The sequence below is a fragment of the Anopheles marshallii genome, chromosome 2 (assembly GCF_943734725.1).
Source record: "Anopheles marshallii chromosome 2, idAnoMarsDA_429_01, whole genome shotgun sequence".
In the NCBI taxonomy this organism is placed as follows: domain Eukaryota; kingdom Metazoa; phylum Arthropoda; class Insecta; order Diptera; family Culicidae; genus Anopheles; species Anopheles marshallii.
The window spans coordinates 65,146,887-65,170,903 of NC_071326.1; the positions used below are offsets into that span (position 1 = coordinate 65,146,887).

At 42.7% G+C, this 24,017-nt stretch overlaps 1 protein-coding gene across 1 annotated transcript; it reads right to left on the reverse strand.

Moving 5' to 3' along the window:
- Nucleotides 1-5,729: 5,729 nt before the first annotated feature.
- LOC128710030 (protein 4.1 homolog) lies at nt 5,730-16,069 on the reverse strand. The gene is made up of 14 exons (XM_053805070.1): nt 15,929-16,069; nt 15,397-15,842; nt 15,169-15,321; nt 14,729-15,087; nt 14,506-14,663; nt 13,802-13,900; nt 13,173-13,260; nt 13,043-13,113; nt 9,431-12,217; nt 8,222-8,443; nt 7,836-7,949; nt 7,496-7,660; nt 7,317-7,427; nt 5,730-5,795 (listed from the first exon to the last, which is right to left on the reverse strand). The coding sequence occupies exons 1-14, from the start codon at nt 16,067-16,069 to the stop codon at nt 5,730-5,732; spliced, it is 4,980 nt and encodes a 1,659-aa protein (XP_053661045.1).
- Between the last annotated feature and the right edge of the window lie 7,948 nt (nt 16,070-24,017).

Below are 24,017 nucleotides of genomic sequence, written 5' to 3' on the forward strand. Positions count from 1 at the left end.
AGGACGAAATGGGTCTGCTACGTACAGCCGTCTACACAAAACTGTACGGTTGTTTTGATTCGGTGCTTCTCTTTCACACTTTGCTCACTTTCACCAAAAACGGTGCTCTGTTCTTTTCGTTGGTTTTCGCACCAACTGTCAAACGGTAGGCTGGGATAACCCGAATGCTACGCAATACACAGATGTAGAATAGCGAGACATAGGACACACTGTAAATGGATTGCAACTAGCAGGGTAAGAGCACTTGGATGCGATCGGCTAGATCAGAAGACGGTTCGAACGTGAATAGGTCCAGCGGCGAGCGCAACGATTTTATTTATACAATTGCGTGCACGACGTTCCAGCTGGTGTTGGTGTTGTTTACGTTTGCGTCCGCGTGTACGTTTATTGGTCGAATATACACACTACAGCGCCGAGCTCTACGGAACCGGATAAAATCCACCTAGCGCGAGCTAAAACCATTCTCTTATTTGCAGCCAAAAAAAGCATTTTTGTCACTTCAGTTTACACTTTCGGTTATTGATGATGCATATTCCTATTATACTCTGTTTAAACTATTTGAACTCTGAACACTTTGAATCTCCATTCTGAATTCTTAATCCTCAGATTGATTAATTTCAAGTGAGTAATGCTTTTATGGTTGTTTTTTATGTTTTTAGCTTATAAAATAAGATATTTTGTAGTTAAAATTTTATAGATTGAGAAATCCTGATGATCAAACTATGAGGCTTCTCGAATCTTTTATGAGTCGACTCATGATTTGGTTAACTCCTCACTAAAGATTCACATTGCAGATTTTTTTCAAAAGATTCTATAAACACAATTCTATTATTTGAATAGGAAAAAAACATTTTTAGCAAAATAATTGGAGAATATGAATGCTTCTATATTCGTCATACTCGTCATCATACATCCGATCTGGGTTTAAATCTCGAATGGTTAATCGTTCAGCCCATGCTGATGAGACTCTCATAGCCATATTCTGGCGGATGACGATCAGAGAAATTTTAGAAAGGTGGCAACTTCCTACTGTAGATCTTCAAGACTTTGTTGTAAAAAGTAAGTTTCATGTTAACCTCCGAACGTCTCTAGTTGTGATATCGTCACACAGATTATGAACCATTGCGTGAACTATTTCGAACAAAATTCTGTCCTTAAAACGACAATATTTATATTATTTTTTTCAGTCAGTGCAAGTTATTCACTCAAACAAAAGAACATTCTTTCACCACCGGATCACGCCACATTGTTGCGGTTCATGCTGTGGCATTACGTTGCGTATTCCCGTTTCATTACGTGATGCCTCAATTGATCGTTAGTGTAGTATACGTAGTAGTACGATGCACTGGTTCCTGCTGATGCACTCACCCGACATGCATCGTTTATCGTGGCGCATCACGCGTCTAGCGAGTGTCCACGAGATGATGTGATGCTGTTGCGTTTCCATTGGCTAGGGCGGTGAATGTTGCGGTAGGATCTGCGTATCCGTTGACGTACATGCATAGCGTCGGATGCCGAGCCCTAGACCCTGAGAGACGCACGCACCCGGGCAAACATGTCAAGTGCAATGATTTGTCCTCGCTAAGGTCAAATGGGCTGATAATCGTAGCGGTATCGTGCATCAGGGCACAGGTAGGATCGCTTGGCACACAGCATCTGGACGCCACTGACCAGCCGTGAAAGTTACCACTGCTTATTGGCATAAGTGCATATAGGATGAAGCCGGCTGATAACGATGCCGGGATGTCCACAAACGTTCGCTGATAACGCATAGTAAACCACGCTACTCGGTTGGTGGTTGATGAGGTGTGACGACGTCACAGTAAGTGGTAATAATCGTAGGTCCCGCGAGGTCCCGCCGAGATGACCCACATTAAGAGCAATCCATCCACTGCGCAAATGATTCTTCCCTAGGGACAGTGTACAGAGTACAGGAAACGGACACATGTTGTGTACATTCTGTTCCAGTTATTACCGCTAACCCACGGTAACATTTGTCGGCGTTGAGTGATAATTCTCACTGGAGGTGCAAACATTAACAACTTTGTCGGGCGAGTAAGAGAATCTCAGAAACAAGCACGAGATACAAGCGAAAGTATAGTAGTAAGTATAAAAAAACTCAACACAGCATATTGTTCGTTACACATAAGCTATATCTTAATCACGTTGCATTGTTTTATTATAATGTTAGCTTTCCATTTCGCATTGGAGCGTTCCTCCCCCCATTCCCAGAGACAGTCCAATATGCGGCCCATCCTGGGTGGGACACATTGCGCACGTAGTATATGTTGGAATAGGTTTTCTGTTTTCAGTGATCCATTTGGCTCTTTTCGGTTTCCAGCACGGTACCCCCAACTGCTAGCTTCTACACCGCAACAGCCAATAGCCAACTCTCTAAAGCACCTTAATAACGATCACACCAGTTTCAAGCAATTTTCACCCTTAAGGATACACGCATACACATTTCCATAAACGGCCCAAGCTAATCCATCGGTTTTCTGTTTGCCATCGGAATCACGAGCTGAATGCAGTTTGGTAATGTTTACCTCACAGTACCACCTTGCATATACCAACAAAAACATCACGTTTGTTTCATTAGAGTATGCTATGTATGTTGGAGTTGTTATTACTATTTTTATACGGAGAAACGGATTTAAGAAGAAGTGTGTAAGCGTTCGAAATACAACGGTTCACAAGATAAATTGATTAGTGTTTCATTATGACGCGTTCGTACTGCTGCGCTAGCTAACTTCATTTGCGTTGATCGCCTTCGCCTTTTAATTTTAATGTTGGAGAATACATTAGCTTTGCCTAATCTTTCTCCTGATCTGACGCTATAGAACAACCGCACTAACTAGCTAGTTTGCACAGCCTCTTTTTCCCTTTCTTGTCGGCGGATCATCATGAATAGAAAGATGCTTATGCTTTGTCACCAGCTCACGATAGTGGATCACACGTTGCGTTACATGTTTTAGATTGTAAGAAGAAAAGTTATAAAATTTACATTTCTGTTAGTGATTAAACCAAAGCATTCAAATAAATATTTATATAAAACAAAACATAAAACCCAATTCGGAGTTTAGTAATCAAGTAAAGGAAACAAACAAAACTTAGATCGTAATTAGACAATTAGACTTAACAATTTTTAAAGTATATTTCGATAAGATAAAAACACGAAAATCATGTCGTTAACGTATGCAAATTAAATTAAAAATATAAACTGAAACAAACAGCAAATATATTACGATACATTCGCGGCCCATCCACATTCCTTGCTGCCGCAGTAACGATTCTAGGTGATGTGTATCGTTTTACCCCTTCCTACTCCGGGTTGTGTATGTCCTATCTGAAACCTCTGATTGCCTGATTGAGGTTATGATTGCGCTTTTCAACACCCTTTTGTTACATCGTGCCAATGGCCACACAATTGGATGGTGAACGATTCCTATGCTGCTCATTCGCGTGTTTACGTTAACATACATCTAAAACGGGATATTGCTGAACGATCGTAAACATAAAGAAAACACATAAACATTCCTTAGCTTAGCTTGGCTAAAAATGTGCGGATCGGTAACCGATCAGTGCTTTGCAGCGTGTGTTATAGATACGAATAGAAAACATAAAGTGAACGGATTATAAATCAAATAAATTACAGAGGGAAACAACATAGCGTGCTTAGGCAATATAGACAAGACAAAACTAAACCGTAATACAGGGGCGCAAACACGCCGGATACAAGAAGTTTTTTTTCCAAGAAAGTGTGGAATGTTTACGCAAACAAAAGAATAAAATTACAGAACTTAACAAACAATAAAACAAACGTACAGCTAAAAGAAAACTACATCGGAACGACGCTATGGATGAAACAATCCAAATGGTACACGGAAAGCAATGAAGCACGATCCTTTCTGCAGCGATATCGAGATATTCTGATCAGGATGTCGATAGCAATAAACCGCTCGCTTTTCTAGTTGTGCCGAAGGAGAGTAATTAAAATAAGGCAACCATTTTGTGTTGATTCAGTTTCAAAGCTGCAGCATTGACCCGCGGTGACTGCTGCTTGCAATTGAAGCTTAACTTTTGTTTAACTAGTTCGGGTGTTACAATTTATCGACTGTATGTGTTGGTTTTGTCCCAAATAGCTTCCTCTCAAGGGTTATCTTCTTTTTTGTACACAATAAATTAAAGAATGGTTTGTTTTGTTACGATCAGGCTAGTGTGAGGAGGGTGTGTGTGTGTGTTTCTCCCCATTTTCTTTTTGTTTACTATTACACAATTTTAGCTGCTTGAACACCAGATGGGTATTTTGGTGAACATTTTTCCCTCTGTTAGACTCACTCTATTACGTTTGTATGGTTTCGCCTCGTAAAGTAATGCTTCTTTCTCTCTCTCTCTCTCTCTCTCTAAACGGTGTATGGGTCTAACCCACGTTAAAAATGTCTCCAAAAGTATGTGTATCTGCTAAATCCAAACGGCATACGAAACCCGGACTAACCAAACATAAAAGTGGTCTACACTTTTGCAAGCCGCAAAAGAAAAAAGTAAACACAAAGCACGAACTTTCCGTACACATCAGGCTTATTACATTCAATGCAAATAGTACAAATATTTCTGCCTTTCTATAGTAAAATGATCCTTTCAATACGCCCTGACAATGTATAGTCGGGCCCCAAACACACTACCCTTCATTGCTGCTTATGTCGGTTGTTTATTTTGTCACCATTTAAGACACGATAACCAACAACTGTAAATAATCGTTTTCGGGGTCTTGTTACCTATCTTTCGTTCTTCTGTGTTCATATTTCTTTTGTCAAAAATGCAAATTATCATATACTTTGTATGCCCTGAAAAATTGTAATACATCTTAACATCAAAGATTCTTTCGCTTAATCATTACGTGCGCTGTTTATGTGTGCTGCTTGCTTGCTTGTGTTGTATGTATATATAAAGGTTTCCAATTTTTGTTGTTGTACGATTACCGTCCAAGCATTGGTGATTTTGTTTTTTTTTAAAGCGAATTTGATTGTTTGCTTGCTATTTATTTTTGTTTTGCTTGCTCTGTGCCGTTTACATTTCATCTTTACTTTAAATATGCAAATCGCTCACTTGCCGCACGCATGTTTGCTTCGCTCAAAGCAATAAATAAATATATGAATAATTTTCTTATCTGTCGTGACAAACACGTTTCGACTCTACACAACATTCTCGGTTCCCCTTTGGGCCGATAAAGAGATAGAGAGAAGGGGGACTTGAGAGTGGGGGTCGCTCTAGGGTTTGCACTTTTTGTTTTGTTTCATAACTCTTGACATGTTCCACGGTTTTTTTTATAAATGTTAACAAACACGAACAACCGCACGATTTCCGGTTGACTCTTTTACACAAAGCTTGTAACATATTAAGCAAGCACTCTAGAACGTTTTGGGCGGGAAAAAGAAGCGAAAAACTCGAGCGTGTGTTTTTCACCTACAAGTGCACCCGTTTTCATTATCTATTCCCGCCTGTTTCAGGATAATGGCACTCCACACATCGTTAAAACGCTTCAAATGCCAATATAATCGCGATTTCGGTTATCGTTCCTTTCGGTTTTCTCGAAGAATGGGTCGCTGACAGCTAGTGATGCGCTGTACGCAGCCAGGTCGTGTTCATTGCGGAGCGTTTTTGGAACGCTTTGTTGATTCTCGCCGCTGCTCAGCATACCATAGGACGAGACGATTGTGATGAACTGCTCCTTATTGCGTTTGCTGTTGAATTTCAATCTTCTCCACCGTCATATCCGGATTCATAGCGGTTGCTTCCTGTAATATTTAAAGGGATAATGATCATTATTTATTTTTTGGCTATTTGCACATTGAGTCAGTAACATTAGCATCAAAGAAACAGTGCGTAAAAGAAAGCGAAATTTGTAACACGATCGGATGCAGATCGTTTGCAGAAGGTATTAGTAGTCACTGTAAGTAAAACAACAAATCTTTTTCCAATCCGGCGATAACGGTTCGTTAGCAGCGTCGCAAATATGTCGCGCAAGTTTTGGTTTACTTTTGTCGGATAAAATGACTATTTTCAGGTATGCGAATATTGACGTACTTTGGTATAATCGCATATAGCATGAATCGAACGGAGATCACCGCATTGACATGACGCAAACAAATAACAATTTTCTCGCGTAAGCCAATGGGCAAACATGAATGAGCATGAGAGGGTGCGATTTAGGATGGGTTCTTCCAATATGATGTTACAAAGATTTCCATTTGTCTCTGATAGGAAACTCTTCAAAAACAAAAAAAAAATGATGTTTTTTTTAATTTTAAATGGAGGGCACATGAGGGCGTACACGTTAACGAATTTTGCAACCCTACAGTAATGGGTTTCTTTAGCATACCATCTAGGCAAGGTAAAACATGAGCGATTATGGAACAGTTATGAGACCGTTCATAATATGGCAGCCACGCACGAAATACGAAAAACGGAATAGTATATTCAAAATGCTACTCAACCATCACTGGGTGCTTGGTACTGGCAGTTGCTCGACACGTAAACCGTGTGCCATCCTAATTACTCACACACGAGCACACACAAACATACACACCCGTCCATCCCTTTCATCCCTTTCATATTGGTTCATTTCCCATCCGGATGGCCTTGGGAGGTTTGGCCGGGTTTCGTTGAATGAAACTCGGTCAGGGGTGATTGGCTTGTATGCAGTAGATATCTACGGGCTGCTTCCCGGCGATCGAAAGGGTTGATATTGATTTTAAGTGAGGCAACCTGCGTCCGGCGGCAGGAGGAAGGCGGCGGGGAGGGGAATCATTGTTTCATAGAAGTGGGGGATCACATTTGTAACGACAGATAACAAGATAAGTATCGCATTCTTATTGTAGGCTAGTTTAGTGGCTTAATGTGTGTAATAACTAGTGTTTGCAGCGTGAGTCGTCTGTAAACCCAACGATATTCAATTTGGTAAACGATTGCGGACCAGAACAGCAAAATGCCAACATTTATAGCAGGGAAAATGGAGTATATCAAAACTGTTTTAAGTTGTGTTGAAAGTAATACAGGTTTTTAGTACAAGATTTCAAAAATTACATCGTTGATTCTTAAATATGGCTTTCTTTTCAAAGTTAAAAGACATCCAAAAGGGTAACTTGCATTACTCTCAAAATAACTCTATGCAAGCGGATTAAGTACATAACTGGTGTGTTATAAGGTGTTATAGCCCATCGTTCTTCATCCCATAGGGTTCCAATTATGCTGCATTTAAGTATCCTAATCTAACCACATACGTGTATGCATACCACTCTTAATGTTTTAGTGCGTACCTGAATTGCCTCCGCAAGGGCCTTGTCATGGTCGATTGGATCACCATCGGATTGGATGGTGATTTTCTGTTCGACACGTGTCTCCACTACACCGTCCCGTTCCGTTTTGTACTAAAAGTAAAGAAACAGTATTTATATTCTATGTTCATTACCTCACGAATGGAATGTACGAAACTTACGGTAATTGTTTCAACGGTTCGCGTTTTGCTAGATACCGTCTGGGACGATACAATTTCACCATGGGTAGTGGTGCCACCTTCGGCAAGATCATCCAGCACCACACGCCGATGTTCCACATTTGGTCCTTCCGGAATCTGTGAGGCACCGGCAACATTATCAGCTCCCTAAAATAGTTCCAAACATTTTTTTGTTCATTAATACCTGATGCTTACGTTAATAAAAGCACGTTAACACATTTTGCAGGACAGTCGTAGCATTTGTTAATGTATACACATATTCTACCCATCGTGCAATGGTTCCCGCTTATGATAGAGAGAGCGTTAATAATGCTGTACAAACCGTGTAGGACTTGTTGTAGATGACCTCCGATAATGAATCGTCTCCGTAGGGGCCATCGATCGGTGTTCCAGAATCGCCGGAACTCGATGATGAGACACTGTCACGACGCGCATACTACATTCATAATCACACGCATTTAACGAACGGAGCACCCACGTGCAAGTGGTAGCAGTACATGGCCGGGATGTATTTTAAGTAACCGTTCGCAAACGGCATGCATGCAATACAACATACAAGCATAACAGCACGACAAAGCACGGGTATACAGTAACGCAAAATAAGAAATGAAAACAAATGGGTAAGTTAATTAAATCATATAGCATCGAATCGAATGGAAAATCTAACAGGAATAAGATGGCGATCTAAAAAGCCGGCATACACCTTACCTGATCCCCACTCGTCACAGTGGCAGTAGTTTTCACTTCCTGCGTTATAACACGCTGCTCCTGTCGCTCACCGTGCTGGGTAGTGGTCGTGGCAACCGTTTTCTCCTCGAGTTGTTGCGTTTTAGCATTCGTGCCCAGATCTTCATGGGTTGTGGCGGTACGCGTGGTGACAGCGGTCGCCGTCACAAATTTACCTGCATCCGTACCAGACGGGGCATCGGCCTGGGATTGTTAAACGCGTTGGGAAAGGAGTTGGTAGGGTGGCAACGAAATCAAAAGGATCGCATATTGTAGATCAAACAAAAGCGCGTTTAGTGGAAAGCAAACCAAAAATACAAACAAAATTATTATCGAATAAATTAAAAACAATTTTGATATCATTAAACAAACTTATGCTGCATTCCGAGGTGAGTGTTCATGCGTGACTAGAAGGTGCACAGTAGAATATTAAATGAAATGTGCCCACCATAACCAGTGTCTATCTACTTTTCGATGTTATTATTGTATGCTTATATCTTTGATCATCAAACGATCAAACTAATGTTTTGTTAAAAGGTTAATTTTATCTGCCTTCTAAGCGATTTAAACATTACCTTAGCGAACCGTAATTTGTCCTGAATATTATATGAATGTCGTACGAAAAACTATCGAACTACAAAACAAAAACACTACTTATTTTAATGTAGAAGAATCCCAATAATTTACAGCCTACATTACTTATAGAAACAGTAAACACCAGTAAACGTTTGGAAGATGTTTCAATAATACTACCGTGGGAAAAGAGACTAGAAAATACGGTGCAACATTGAACATGCAAAAAAAACTACCGAACAGCATGTGGAACAGCAGCAAGTGGAGAAAAAAAAACTATAAATGAGGAAAAGAAAATACAACAATACAACACAAACGACAGTAACACACAATGAAATAGAAGCAAATCACAAGACAAGCAAATGTGAAAACAGACAAAATAATTCATTCGTGAACAAAACTAAACTCGTACACCAATTGGATTAATATGATGAAAAGAATGTTATCTTAATAGTACGATAAGCCATAACCAAACATCAATTCCGCGGTCAACTAAAACCACATTAAAGTAACTAAAAATGCCCCCGTGTTGTAGTAAGAGTGAGTGCCAGTAACGGTATTACGCTGCGGACGATGCACTCTTTTTAGTTGCGTTCGTGAAATAAAACGTTACACTACCTTGTGCTCTTGCGTGGAGTACACAATCTGGCCGGTGCCTAGATTTTGCACTTCCTCCTCAACATTATGCGTAACGCCGTCCTCGTTCTTGGTGATCACCTGCTTGGTGGTCGTCTTAACCACGGTCGGAGTGCCGGCAGCATTCTGCTTACTACCGACCGCACTGCCTGAGTTGATCTCCTTGACGTTTTCCTTACCGTACTGTGCGGTCATATCATCGTCCGAGCTTTCCGAGTCCCGGCGGGTCGCCTTCTTGCCCATATGTTTGATACCTTCGTAGAACTGTTCGCGGGTAATGGGGACAGTTTCCTTCGTCACGGTTACGTTCTTGCCGAAGTGGCTCGGCTCTATGTCGGCGTAGTTGAGGATTAGTTTGCCAGTGACTGGATCACGGATTGCTGTCGCTGGATCAATGTCGCCCGTGTTCGGATCGATGTGACCCCACTCGGACTTGATGCGTCCGGTAACTGGATCGATCTCGCCGCTCAATGTCATCGTCTGTGTTACGGTTGTTCTGGCGCCTGCGATCCGCGGATCGTTCGGATCAACGTTGTATGTTTCGCCAGTGATCGGATCACGCATCTTGTACAGGTAGAGTGTTTTCGGTGCCACGTTTCGGATGTGTCCAGTCTCCGGATCCAGATCGACCGCACTCACATCGAGCTCCTCCGGTTTGCCACGCTCGTCCTTCTTCGTCATGATAAAGATCTTGATGATGACTAGTCTGCCTGATTTCGGATCGATACGGCCCACCTTGGTGTAGATTTCGCCGTCCTCTTCGTTGATTTGTGTCGCAGCGAACAGCGGTTCACCAGTGGTTTCGTCCACCTGCCCAGTAGCGGCATAAATCTGACCCGTAGATGGATCAATCTTCGTGAGGTTCGGGTCCAATTTGGACTGTCGTTCGATTTCGTTCGTCTTCGGGTTGAGATAACCGTAGATCGTGATAACGAAGCCCGTTTTCGGATCGACCTGACTGGAGGTGTAAATTGTTTCACCCGTCTTCGGATCCTTGCCGCCATCCGGCAACCATACTTGGTTCGTTTTAGCGTCCACACGCACATCCTTGTCGTCGACCGGTGCCGCCGGAACGTGCTTACCCGTCACCGGATCGATGCGGTTATGCACGATGCGAATCGAAACAATACGTCCGTAATCTTTGTCCGATTTGCCCGTTTTCGGGTTTAGCTGATTCTTCAACAACACCTGCCCAGTTACCGGATCTACCTTAATTTCCTTCGTTTCTGTCTTACCCGTCTTCGGATCCACAAACGATACGGTTTGCTTTACTAGATCCAATTGGCCGTATTTAGTGTTGATCTTGCCCTCCTTCGTGTCTAGCTGACCCGTACTCTTGTCAATCGTAATCGTTTTCGGATCGACCAGGCCTTTCTTGTCGAGCTTACCGAGTACTGAGGTTACTTCCACCACCGGATCGACCTGATTGCCGATCGCAATCAGATGCGCCTGTGTGTTATCTAGCTTATTCGTCTTCGGATCGGTTACACCGACGACTGTTATTTGGCCATTGTTGCGGTCAACCGTCACTGAACGAACGGCGGCGGCTGCCGGCGAAGGTTTGCCAGTTTTTGGATCAATAGCGCGCAATTCGCCCGTGCGTGGGTTAATGTCTCCGTACTTGGTGCTCAGGATGCCGGTGCGATGATTAAGAATACCGCGGCTCTTTTCAATCTCTCCATTGATGGTGTCAATTTTACCGGTGTTAGGATCAACCTTGGATGTGATAGTTGTGATCTCCACTACCGAATCCTCATCCGGTACGACCATTATTGCTTGTCCGAGCGTGTCGTCTACTTTACCGCTTGCAGAATCTACTACACCACCAACAATATGTAGCTGTCCCGTTTTTGCATCCGTTTGACCCTGGAACGTTTCGTTCTGGCCGGTGCGCGCGTTAAAATTGACCACCGTACCAGCCTTGGGATCGATTAGCCCGTATTTGCTCTCAATCTGGCCCGTCTTTGTATCCAGCACACCGGTCGAATGCTCCACCACGCCCTGCGCGGTATCGACTTTCTTTGTTTTGGGATCAAACTTAGAAATGATGACCATAATTTTCACCTTCTTCTTGGTCGGTTCAGCAGCAGCTGCGGCTGCAGCTGCAGCGGCGGCCGCAGCTGTACCAGCCTGTTCGCCCTGAATGAACGCATTACTAGTGTCATCCAAAGGACGGAACGTACCAGCACCAGACGCTAGCGGATCGACGCCTTGTCGTCCCTTATTGGGCGAGTATGATCGGGCGCTCGTGCGTACGCCCTTCTCTGCATCAGTCTCTCCAGGCAGACCTCTGGCAGCCGTTTTTGGTGACAGTTGGTCAGTCTTGCCCGTTGCTGCTACCGGGGACCCCGGTGCTTTACGCTTTTCGACCGACTCGCGTACCTTCTGATCTTCACCCGGAGCATAGTTGAATGCTAGTCCGGTCGCACGGCGGCTCTGCGAGTTGGGACTCAGCTGCGGTTCGTTCTCCTCGTTCTGGCGCAACGGTGCTTCGTCGTAGCGGAAGCCACGAGTCTTTACATTCTTTTTATGAGCAGCAGGATCTTGTTCGCTTTCCGAGTATTCGTACGGTTTGGTAAAACCGGGCTTCTCCGGTGTGATCTGCTTGTTCGTTCCGTCTTGCGATCGCGCTTGAACAGCTTCCTTCGCGGGATCCTTTTTACCCGCACTGCCGTCACCGTTTGCTGCGGCCATCACCTTAGCCGGTTGCTCCTTACCGGTTTCTTTCTTCTCCTTGGGAGACTTACGACCGGACGAAAACAGGAATCCCTATAAGCGACGTTATCACAAACATGATGGATGACACATGGAGACGGGCGTACATTTGGCAGGATGGACGTAACAGACGGATACAAGTACGCATACAGGACGACCACATCACAAATATACACACATGGATCATTTATAGGATGTCGGTATATAGGGCGTGGAAGGATTCATCAGTTCAACGCAATAGAAAACAGAATGTGTAACATGGATAGGAGAAAAGGAGAAACAAAACGGGGTAAAAGAGAAAAATAAAATCAATCAACGTTATGCTAATGTTTAACGACTAAACACTTTATGGAAATCGTTTCAGTGCTTGTGAAGCAACTCAAGATATCTCATGGGAATGTACCGTAGTAATACTGGGAAATTTTACAATCGTACTAACAAAAAAATATCTTCCACAGCAGACACAACAATCAAACTCTACCGCTATACGTTTGTATTGAAGAAATAAACACAGCAGACAGCTTCATTACCGACATACACGTTTCACATGTGGGACTTTGGATGCCATTTTGTCAAAAATGCGATTGGCATTAGCAGATGGAAAACATTGCATTCGATACTACGTTCAGTGAGGGGCACGACCAATTGAATCGACTTGTAAACAAGGACAAAACATATTCTACTACAGCTGGAGAAAAGGCTAAGATTTGAACAATGTTCGGAAATAGTATCAAATCACAACGAAGTAGAAAAAAATCTACGGCATAATTTTATGCAAAAAGTTTACGAAGTGTGTATCGATCGATTTGAACAAACGTGTGCTTATATTCTAGAGTAAAGAAATTTGTTTTTTTTTATATACGTCAATATGTTGCTTACCTTGCGCTTGCCAGATGGGGACGTTGCTTCTTCTGCGGAAGAATTCAGCGCTTCAGCTTGTCCATTGTTGCCTAAAAATAAAGGTTCAATTACTATCGTTGTACTTTCAACATTAAATAAGCACACTTACCATTCAGGCCTTCCTCTTTCTGGGGGCCTTGTTCAGGCTTGTCTTTCTTTCCGGCGCCTGGCAATACGGCAACTCCTCCCGCCGGTTTCTGAAAAGTTATATATGTTTCATAAAAATTAGCAACATAATTTGTTTGAAAAATTTTGCAGGAAAGAAAGAAAATCTCTCATAATCAGCATGCATAAGTCGACAGTTAAAAGTATGAAGAAGCGTATAGTGCAACATCGAAAACATATGCGGAAATACTAAGCCTACGTAAAAGCGTATCATACTTCAAAAAGGGCATCAGTATATTGTATCTATTAGCTCTTTAACTTAATTCGTATCATTTTCATACATAACGTACAATTTTTCGAACAATACCACCGTCAATGTTATTTTTAACATCTTGTGGTGGCAAGAGGCAAATGAGCACCTTTGGTTTCGTAACAATTTAAAAACTATCATGATTTAAAAAAAATCCATTAGGAATTAAGTTAAGGTACTAATGAAATGTAACCAAAATTAGTTGACAATTAGTTGCAATTGCATAAGATAAAGGCAATTGTAAATCATAAAGTAAAAAACGCAACTATGCACGAATATACAATAATAACCGAGTTGAGTGTAGAGTCTATTGAGCTATTAACCTGTGCTGGAACAACGTTTGGCGATGTGGTTTCGTACTCTCCCTCGAGGGAGCTCTGCGATGAGGCGGACGCTGTGCCAGTGCTGGACTCGCGCTTCAACTGTACGAAAGCCCACCCAGACGAATGTGACCATCATTTGCGTTCGTTGTTCGATAGTGTGTTTAGATGAGTGTGTTAACCGTATATCATCGGTTGTTTTGTTAGTGGGAATCGGTCATGAAATTAGTTATTGGTCGAAAAGTAACAAGCAAACAGATAGTCTCATTAGTGAAATGGATTAACATCCGGTGGTAAGAAGATACAGGGGAAGCAAACTTTAGTAATCAGAGCAATCCACGCGGTTCGATCGCATAAATAAAACGAATAAGGATGAAATCGAGTTTGGTAAAATCAGTCTATAGACGAAGGGTACTTTTTATGTTTCAGTGAAAAACAATAAAACGTCTGGAAACAACTGAGAGCAATGTGAAGTTCATCTAAATTTTGCAATAACATCCAAACAAGGCCACGATTTCTACGAGTGTCGTCGTAAACGGGGGAAACAGGGGGGAATCGAATTGGAACGAGCCAAATTACATAGTGACAGAGAGGTAGGTGTTACAAAACAACGAAACATCGCTAGGTGATCTCGCGCTCGACGAAATAAGTAAGTAGGTTTAGTTTTGTTGCAGTCTGCACCAAAGGCATAGGCTGTGCGCACTTACACGTTCCTTCTTTTCCTTCTTGATCGGGCTGCGGGAACCGCGAGTCGGTGAATCCAAATCGGGGATGTGATCCGGTGGATGGGACATTGTGTGCCGTTTGTTCGCATCCTTGTTCGCGTCCTTCGCAGCGGCACGTTCCTTTTCTTGCTGTGCTAGAGCTAAAAACATAAACAAATACATTAGCAGTGCAACTACGCGATTCTGCCGTTAGATCCAAACTCACCATCCATACTACGGCTGGAAAGTCTCTTTCCGGTTAAGCTACGCTTGAAATCTGGTGCCGGACGCTCTACAGGTGTTTTTCGCGTTTCATAATGCGTTCGACCGGAGTACCGGTACTTTGAACCGAGCCTGGGGAATAGACCCGATTTTTGCTGCGGTTCCGGTGTCATCAGTCGGAAGAAGGTGTGATGTTCGACACACGCCTTCCATAGCTTTTTAGCAGCACGATGGTTTTCCAGCTTAAAGCCAATCGTCGACTCGTACTGTTCGAACTCGCCGGGACGGATTTTGATGTAGAAGTTGTTTCGTTTGTAAGAAATTTTTAAAATCTTCGGCCACGCAAATCGGTTGATGCGAAGTCTGTAAAAACAAGGTTTTTAACATCATTAACGATACATTACAATCGAAATGTTGAATGTAGACAAATAGAATGTTACTTACTTATCTCTGTACACGAGCAAACCCGATGCACACACGCCAAGCATGATGTCGACACCCTCCGAATCCTTCGCCGGGTGCAAATCAACCCCGTACATCGCGAGCTTTTTTGCATTTTCCAGATAATGTAGCTCAGCTTCTGCCGGTGTCTGACTCCTAGCAAAAAATAAATAAATTAATTTCCTTCATCTAGATGAATCCAGTTGTTTAACTTCGTATCACGAATCGTACTTGTGAGTCTTGTGAAGATCGATAACCTTATCCAACAGTTCGGGTGTTTGGTTGGGTGCGATCTTGAACTCCTTCAGATATGAACGATCCTTCATCTCTGCCGGATCGTAATCGCCAAGCTCTGACTGCACCAGATACGAACCGAGCAGGGCATGTGTTACGAACGAGCAGGGCAGACGTCCTTCCAAGATGTCATTGCGCACCTGCAGACACAGGTGGTAACGCGTGATGTCTTCCTGCAGCTGAGCTGGTTCCGGCGGATAGAATTTCACCTCAAAGGCAAGGTCCCACGGATCGGAGCGGAAGAATTTCGTAACCGGCCGCTCAAGATCGAGCCAAGTACGCGGATCGTTTGCTGTGTGGTACGTCAAGCCGAAGTAATCTTTCTCCAGTATGTTCAGCCCGGCACATACCGAGTTCAGCAGATCGCGTCCACGACATTTGCGCTAAAATAGAGAAGAATAGAGAATGCGGTAATAAAATGTCGACCCGAAAGGCAAATCAATCGCGTTTGCGGTAACGCTCAACTTACATCAATGGTCACCTCCAGAATCGAACCATCGAGCAGTGTAACCTTCGCCAGTGCCGCCTTTAAGTTGGTGGGCTTCTTTTTCGGTGTGCTGGGACTGTTGGCAGCGGCCGGCTCCGCCGCTTTCGTTGACTCTCCAGGCATTGCACACACTAATTAGGTTCACTCGTTGCTGCTGGGTTTTGCTGCAGATTGCCCGCTGGTTTACCACTTACGGCTACTTCCCTACGACTACCGTGCTATAGGTCACTCGGCCAACACCAGGCGTGTACACAGCGGAAAGAACTTCCGGACTACTGCTGCAAGCGGAAACACGAAAGAAGAGAAGAGAAAGAAAATGAAATTTAATTGCAACCATTATCGAAGTGGCAAGATACGCTCTCGCCCTATGTTTGCGCCCCCCGGGAATGGAATGGAATACCGCTAATGTATTTAACCGTGTCTCGGCACTTTGTCGTCATCATTACGAGCTACACTCGACCGACCCTGCCTAGTTGATAGGATCTGCATTTAGGGTGGTGTGTGCACAGAAAAATCGGATCGTGGTTTTGTGTGTGAATGTTTCATGTTTCGTTTTACGTACACAGCCTGATAAAAGCAGCCACGCTGGAATAGGTCGCACCGTCCCCGTATCAAACGTGCGGAATTTCTCGTCTGTTTAGGCTCGCCATTACGGAGGTAAGCAATGCGACACTGGCTAAGCGCTAGTAATTGGACATCCAGCAGACATTACGGCCGCCGTCTGGGCGATGATGCACAGCCGGACTCGGTGTGTGTTAATGGGAAAGGAATGCATGGCTTGAATCGATTTATGTCCAGTCGATGGACACTAACGAAACGATATTTGCTTGCCGTGATCTCGAGCTTGTCTTATAACATTGGAGATATAACAGTGAATGATTTCTAATTAACTGAATTGATTGTTATAAAATGTAAAACAACTTAAATTAACATATTTCATTTCTAATGATTCACATAAATTATTCGACACATATTTCAAACAAACATGATTCTCTGTACGTATGCTAGCCTATTTCTTCCATTCGTCTCCAAATGACTGTAATGGGTCGGATCGTGTTTCATTTCGTGGCTTACTTTCAAAACCTTCTTCACTGTCCAGTGAAGCAATTATTCATTAACTGACGCTTGTATATGGCATTCGCGCGCGTCAGCTGTTCTGGCGGAAGCATGATTAAAGCATGACACACAAACAGCACATGTTCCTCCGAAGTCAGATAAATCATGGTTGTGTCAAAATCGAGTGCACTTGCTCCATAAAGCCAAACAGAAATAAAACAAGCTAAGTTCGCTTTTTTGTGATAAGAAGCCTTCGAGAAACAACACAGGACGGTTTTATTTATTTATTTATCAATTCTGACAATAAACATTAGCGTGCGCTGTTGTGGAGTAACAACTTGGAAGCAATGTAAGCTGGATACTTTTAAACAGTTTTTTTTTGCTTTAGATGCTCTTATCGCGTATTAATGGTAAACAACATTGGAAGAATTTATTTTTAAAAGTAATGATTATGTCATCTTCAACATTCTTGCTGATTTTTGACAGCTCATTCTAACGCTTCAATAAATTTAAAATATTGCAGTTATATTAATATCAATGTTTAGGAGAACGCCATCCCAACGATGTCCACCAAAAGTGACTCAAGTTCATCTGCACAGACGGGAATTAACTTTTTCCTTGAAACGAAACCGTGTCAATAACGTACGGATGTTCGTTTATCGATGCATTGGGTGGGGTGTGTTTGTTTGCACTTTCCACAATTCTCCCGACGGTATTGAAAGGAGTGCCACGGTTTCCGCCCTTGGTTGACAGTGGATCACACGATAAGAGTGCCCCCTTATCTTATCAGGGTCAACGATATGGAAGGACAACACGTATCGGAGTCACCACTTGCTGATTGATCCACACACAATAACAAGTGCGTACTCGCTGATGGACGAGATCGAACCTGAGCAGCTTAGTGGAACTATGTCCGACCCGACAGTCGGTGCAGACGAGCACCCGGATCAATCCATCGACGGGAAAAGTTTAAGAGAGATTGTGTCTTATCTTCTAACCGTTCAACCGAGGCGAGGAAAGATTATTTACTTCCCAGTGCGTTTTGTAAAGCTTGATTCGTTTGCAATCGTAATCCCGATTCGGAAGCGAACAAGTGAATGGGTTCGAAACTTACTTGCGCTGATTGTTTTGTTTTGATTTGCGGTTTTGCTGGGGCAAAACGTGAGCCAACACTGCAACAATATGCGCTTTTGGATGTAATCGCTCACAGTACTTGTTCCGTACAGCAGAAACCCACGCATAAAAGATGCTATAATTAGACTGGTGAGCTCATACTTTCATTTATTTCGAGAGGAAATGCAGTAAAGATGCTTGAGTGAATATTATAGTTGATTGTTTTGTTTGTAATTTGGTACATAGGAACGTTTGCTAAAGGAAGCAAGGAAAGGAATGCCAGGAAATTGTTAAATGTGGCTTCTACACTTCTGTCCGCTTAGGCTTAAATACAGGGTTTCGAATCACATAAGGGGGCATTTCAACCGTTGAGAGGAATTTTTCTACTCGATGGGGTATATTTTGACCATTTTTCAGTCGATTTACTTCAGAGAAATTTGCAATCATAAAGGGGAAACCTACAAACAGACAGGAGAATTTTGCTATAAAGAGTAAGTACAGGCAGTCCCCGAGATACGCTATTATAGCGCAACGCTACAATCCGGAAAAGATCCACGCAATTTCCGCGTATGTCGAATCCTGAAGCAAAATCGTTTATACTTCAAAGTTACATTGCTTTCTCTGCACTTCATGTAATCAGTAAACCAGGCAAACCATTTTGTATTTTTTGTTAATGTTTTCTTTCCAAAAGGTGATTCAATTGCTGAAGAGCAGAGCAAGCATAAAGAGCAGAGCAGGAGGTCGACTCTGTAACTTTGAAGCATAAACGATTTTGCATCAAGGTTCAAAATAAGCGGATCTTTTGCTGGATTAGAACGGTCCGTTATAATAGCGTATTGCGGGAACTGTCTGTATTATTATTAGTATTAATAACAAACTAATTTTGCTTTACTCTAAAGATTGACAAATCCTATTCCACCCATTTGTGGCTATAACACAAAAAAATGGTTATTGTAATTTGCTTTATCTGCCGTAACTTTCGCTGCCCATCTTGATGATAATCAGTGGACCTAGCTCGTCTAAAGTAAATCCCACACGGAACAATGTGCACACGCCTTTCACTTGAGGAAGCCCACATTTGGAAGCTGACACATTTATTCGGTTTTGTTTCCTCACTTTCAACTCTTCCTGTTGCTGATGTTACCGGTATCAATTCATGATGGTACCAACACTTTACTCATCTGCTAGATGCGCACCCACAGCAGTTGTGCCATTGTTCGCATCGTACCTTCTACAACATATATTTTTACCTTAACAGAAGCACCAGACAGCAGGCAAACACCCACAAGCCATCCGACCATACCATTCACCTACAGATAGGCCGGGTGAAGGCGCCAATTTTCCTCGGAGCTTGCACCCTTTACCCGCGGGCTCACAAATCCACAGCCAAGGTTTTGCTTTCACTCCTCAAACAAGGGGATGAGATAGTTTTTCCCATTTTTGCATAGAGACATACCCCAATGGTGGGTGTTATTTTTTGCTTTCCGGGCGTCATTTCGTTCAGACACAATGTCGTGAAAAACCTGGAAAAGGGGGGAAAAGGGGGGAAATTTCCAAGGGCAATCAGCAGAGGACTGACGAATATGTTTTTTTTTTTACTGCAATGTGTCTCCGATGTGTGTGCACATAAATTGTCGCCCGATAAAGACCACACCCCGGTAGGATCGTTGCTAAACACTGTGTTGCTAGCCAATAGTTGAACACGCTTCGTCAAATACAAATGCAGGAAAAGGAAGTTTCCCAGCAATCATTTGTAATTTGTACCAATAATCGAAAAAAAAACCTAAGCAAAACCCATAACATCGGTAGTGTTCTGTTAAGCATGAACTCGTCGGCAAAGCGTTACTAATGAAAACTAATGTTGAGCTGCGAGCCAAAAGCAAGCAAATTAGCGATCCCCCAATGAAACACAAACAATGCTTTACGATAATGGAGCATAACTTCACTGTACTATCATGCCGGTCACTTTGCACCATAATTATGTTATCGGTTTGATTCTACAGTTTATAATTAATGTTCGCATTGGAGATGCAGCGTTAACAACAACTTCACATTCGTACATCGATCAAGCGCTTTTTTAAACGATTTTCCACAAGGAATGTTTTTTTTTCCTTTGAAGGTCATCCCTTTATAGACGAAAAAATATTCATTTATCCGTTTACACAGAGGTTCTCATACGTTCGCTGTAGAGAGATGAGGATCAAAGCAAATAAAATAACTATTTTTTGTTCTTCTAAACTGCCAATCGATGCGTACCGCCTCCGAACGAACGCCCCCCACCGGGAGCATAATTTATGCCTGTTTGACGTCACTTTTTATGAGATTGTTACTACCCCTTTTCTCCCATCTTCCGCCCTCCTCCACTTGTTTTTACGCCGGAAAGATGTGTGTATGTGGATCCGCTTTCTCGTATCTGCAAACCATGGACGAATAACAAAAAAAAAAAACCCCGGAGAACGAAAGCAAAAATTTTGAACCCAAGCATTTATGATTCATAAACATGGCATGTTATCTGTATTGTGTTTTTGTCCACTAGCTCCATCATGACCGTTTACTCTGGCTCGGTCTCGATGATGCCAGGGAAACATTTTGGGGCTTTGATATCGCACGCATCATGCAACTTTTTTTCCATGAATTTTTTTTGATAACATCCGTCAAAGGTTTCTTCTTTTTCCACCCGTTAAACGTTACCGGCCAGTTATGCCAGAACGGAATGCTTCATGCGTTCATGTGTAGCCATAATTATTGCAAAGTCGTAAAACCAAGCCACGGTGATATCTGTTGCGTAATATAATTGAACTTACATTCATGTTTATCTTTTGCCAATGGCCGCTGCATCGTTGGTTCGAAACTGTCACACCCGAGACATCTTTCTACCTGTCACGTGCAAGAAGATAACCACACTTGGGACGTACCTTTCGAGCATCCGGACGGTCACGTATAGAAAAACGGTACCGTAACAGGGCCGAACCGCGTGCTTCTTGTTGTGTTCTTTTTACTGCACGGAAAATCTTGAGCAGCCAAAAGGAAATGTTTGTATTCCAAACGCCAGAAGGGAGACAAGTGGTAAATGAGGTGTCTCCAGGCGAACTTCCTTATTAGCCCAAACATGACAGGAAGTCGTGATCGCCGTCCACGCCATCGTTTACAGAAAAGGGATTTCCCTAACTAATCCGCGTGTTGCCACATCTTTGTATTTGTCAATTAAAGTTTTTTTTAAACCCAAAACGTAACAAATAGTATCGGGTTTCATTAAAGTTATCAATTCAGTTGCTAATGTACGCAATTTTCAAACTTAATTATGCGTAATTTAGAAGTTTTTCGCTTAACTGGTTTCGTTTGTTTATTTCAAACAAATTGTCAACAATATATAGAATGGTTATCGGCAAAACACCTAAAGATATGCAATCCGCTTAACAATATTACAGTATTAACGATAAACTGTCTTATTTGATTTTCTTGATAATTTATAATGATGATAATTTTTAACCAGATGCTTTATAAGACGTAAACGTAAAGTAATAATGATCACAGTCACACAAACGGTATGCCATTCGTAACGAAATAGAACATTTAAAACCAATTAACATTCTCTGCGTACTTACGCACTATTATCGCAGTCGTTAGCTCATGAAAACCATCGCACACTGCTATCCATGTCATCTAACAAAAGTATCATTTGCGCATCCGTTCCGATGGCTACCACTATGGCAAAACACACTACCAACCCCTCTAGACACAGCGCGTACCGGGCAAACAAAATCGATAATAATCCAAAAATTATCGACCAAACACGGTTGCACTCGCTGTCGCTGTCTCGGAGAGCTCGGGGATCGTCGCAGATTGCGGCTTTTATGGTGGCCATACTTTACACGCTTGTCCATCGACCCAGCCCCACTCGGTACAAAGTCGGTTATCGGTTGGTTCGCCGGCTCCAGTCGGCAGGACGATACGGTGCGTGTCACTGTGTGCTAACGTTAAAGCCACCGCCATAACCGCCTGCTACACAGCCCGTTGTGCGTCAGGATCTTTCGCGTGACAACGTCCCAAAACAGGAGACAGAGTGCGTGTTCTAACTTCCACTCACTGCTGTTGCCGCCGCTATGCGCGAACCCCTCTGCTTGGTCGACGAATGGGAAAAGCCTGGGTGCGGATCAAGTTTACGACCGGTCGGGTCGGGTTTGAGTTTCATATATCGTGTGCACTTCTTCTCCCACGTCACACTGCCATGGAAGGTATGAGTTTCTGTATTCTTTTTTGTTTTTAAATTAGACCTGCTATCAACTAAGTGATGTGTTGTGTCTATATTAATATAAACCAACGCAGCCTAGCCACCGCATGGACATGCCCTTTTCGGGTCACTTGCGTTAATTTTGTTCGGCAGAAAGGTGTTCCGAGCCCGTCGGACAGACAAAATGATGATTCCCCGGACGAAAATGAAAAAAAAAAACTGTTCGTACAAAATTACCTGAAAAGAACCTATTTGATGCTGGTTTCACTCAAGATAGAAAGTTAGAGACCTTTTTTAAAGAAAAGAATTATTCATTTATCATATAAAAATTATAATAATATAATATTATAATAATAAATTAATAAATAATGTTCCACAAACTACAGGTATTAGAATTAGGCATTTGCATCTAATAAATTCAAACAGAACAAATATATCCTTTGCACCTTACCAAAATTACTCGTCCGGTCCGATGAAATCTAATCAAATCTTCTTCATCAAACCATCATATTGCGGACCATAACAGTAAATTGAATTTTTATGGATCTTCGTCCTCCTGCTCTCGGTTGTGATTGCTGGTCAAAGTATGAAGGTCGTTTAAATCAAAACTACTTGAGGGATTGCGATTCGACACTGGTCATTTAATCTTGTACATTGTCGAAATGCAATGATGGTATGTAGACGAGATTGCAGATATTATTTAACGTCAAGTACATAAATTAACGTTTCGTCGAGATTTATGATTGAAGGATACTTAATCCAGACCAATATCGAAATCAACTCAACAGGAATCTATCCTAATCAATCTCGGCTTCCAGGCGTACTAATCTTTTTTTTTTTATTAACATCTGCTCTGCTCCATAATCCAAAAATAGGGAACATCCCATCCATCTTCACCGTGCGTCGTTTTATCGTCAGCTCCTGCCGGACTGGTGATAATTTAATTTACCATGTTAAATCCGACACGCTTCAATGCTAAAACGATCCATTATCGTCATTGCGCCAGCCGTCGACACAGGCGGTCAAATAATGCAATCGACTCACCGCCCCTCCCAAAACCAGGCACAATAATCGTATCGGGTAGCGCAGAAGTGAGAGCTGAAGCGCGGCCCGGAAGGTGGATTTCAATTTTGACACTAGCAGAACCGTTTCCAACACCGCTTAACCGCTAATCTCCGGAAGGATTTGGACACTGCTTCGTGCACCCTCCGGCAAGAACGCAAGGAAGACTAGACATGCTTTGACTTCTCTAGGCGTTTTTTGGCCATCGGCCATACCCGGGTGGTGGTGCACGGTTCCTATTTCTGTTTAATCGTACGTCGAGTAGATGTCTGGTTCATTTCGGTGCACAATTGGGGTGGGACCCATTGCCAGAAAGCACACTACTCTCCCCAATCACTAATCGGACGATATTAAATATTTACCATCATACATATCCATCCCAAAAACCAGACAGGGCACTGTTGCCGCGTCTAGAGCCGTTCTCCTGCTGTTCCGAAACGCATTCGAAAGTGAAAGTTAATACGATGGTTCATGCTGACTGAAAATTTAATTCCCACTTGGCACGACAACCGTACGCCAAATCCAACTGCACTCGGGTGTTGCGCGGGGGCGTTTGATGCTTCTTCCCCAAAGTCCCACACACTTTTGTCTGGAAGCAATTTTAAATCC

Excerpts from the sequence above, each read along its gene's own strand:
- LOC128710030 (XM_053805070.1), bottom strand. The coding sequence starts at position 16,069 with ATGCCTGGAGAGTCAACGAAAGCGGCGGAGCCGGCCGCTGCCAACAGT. Across the intron at positions 7,661-7,835 it reads TCTACAACAAGTCCTACACG|GGAGCTGATAATGTTGCCGG; the intron begins GTTTGTACAGCA and ends GAACTATTTTAG. Across the intron at positions 7,428-7,495 it reads GAACCGTTGAAACAATTACC|TACAAAACGGAACGGGACGG; the intron begins GTAAGTTTCGTA and ends CTTTACTTTTAG.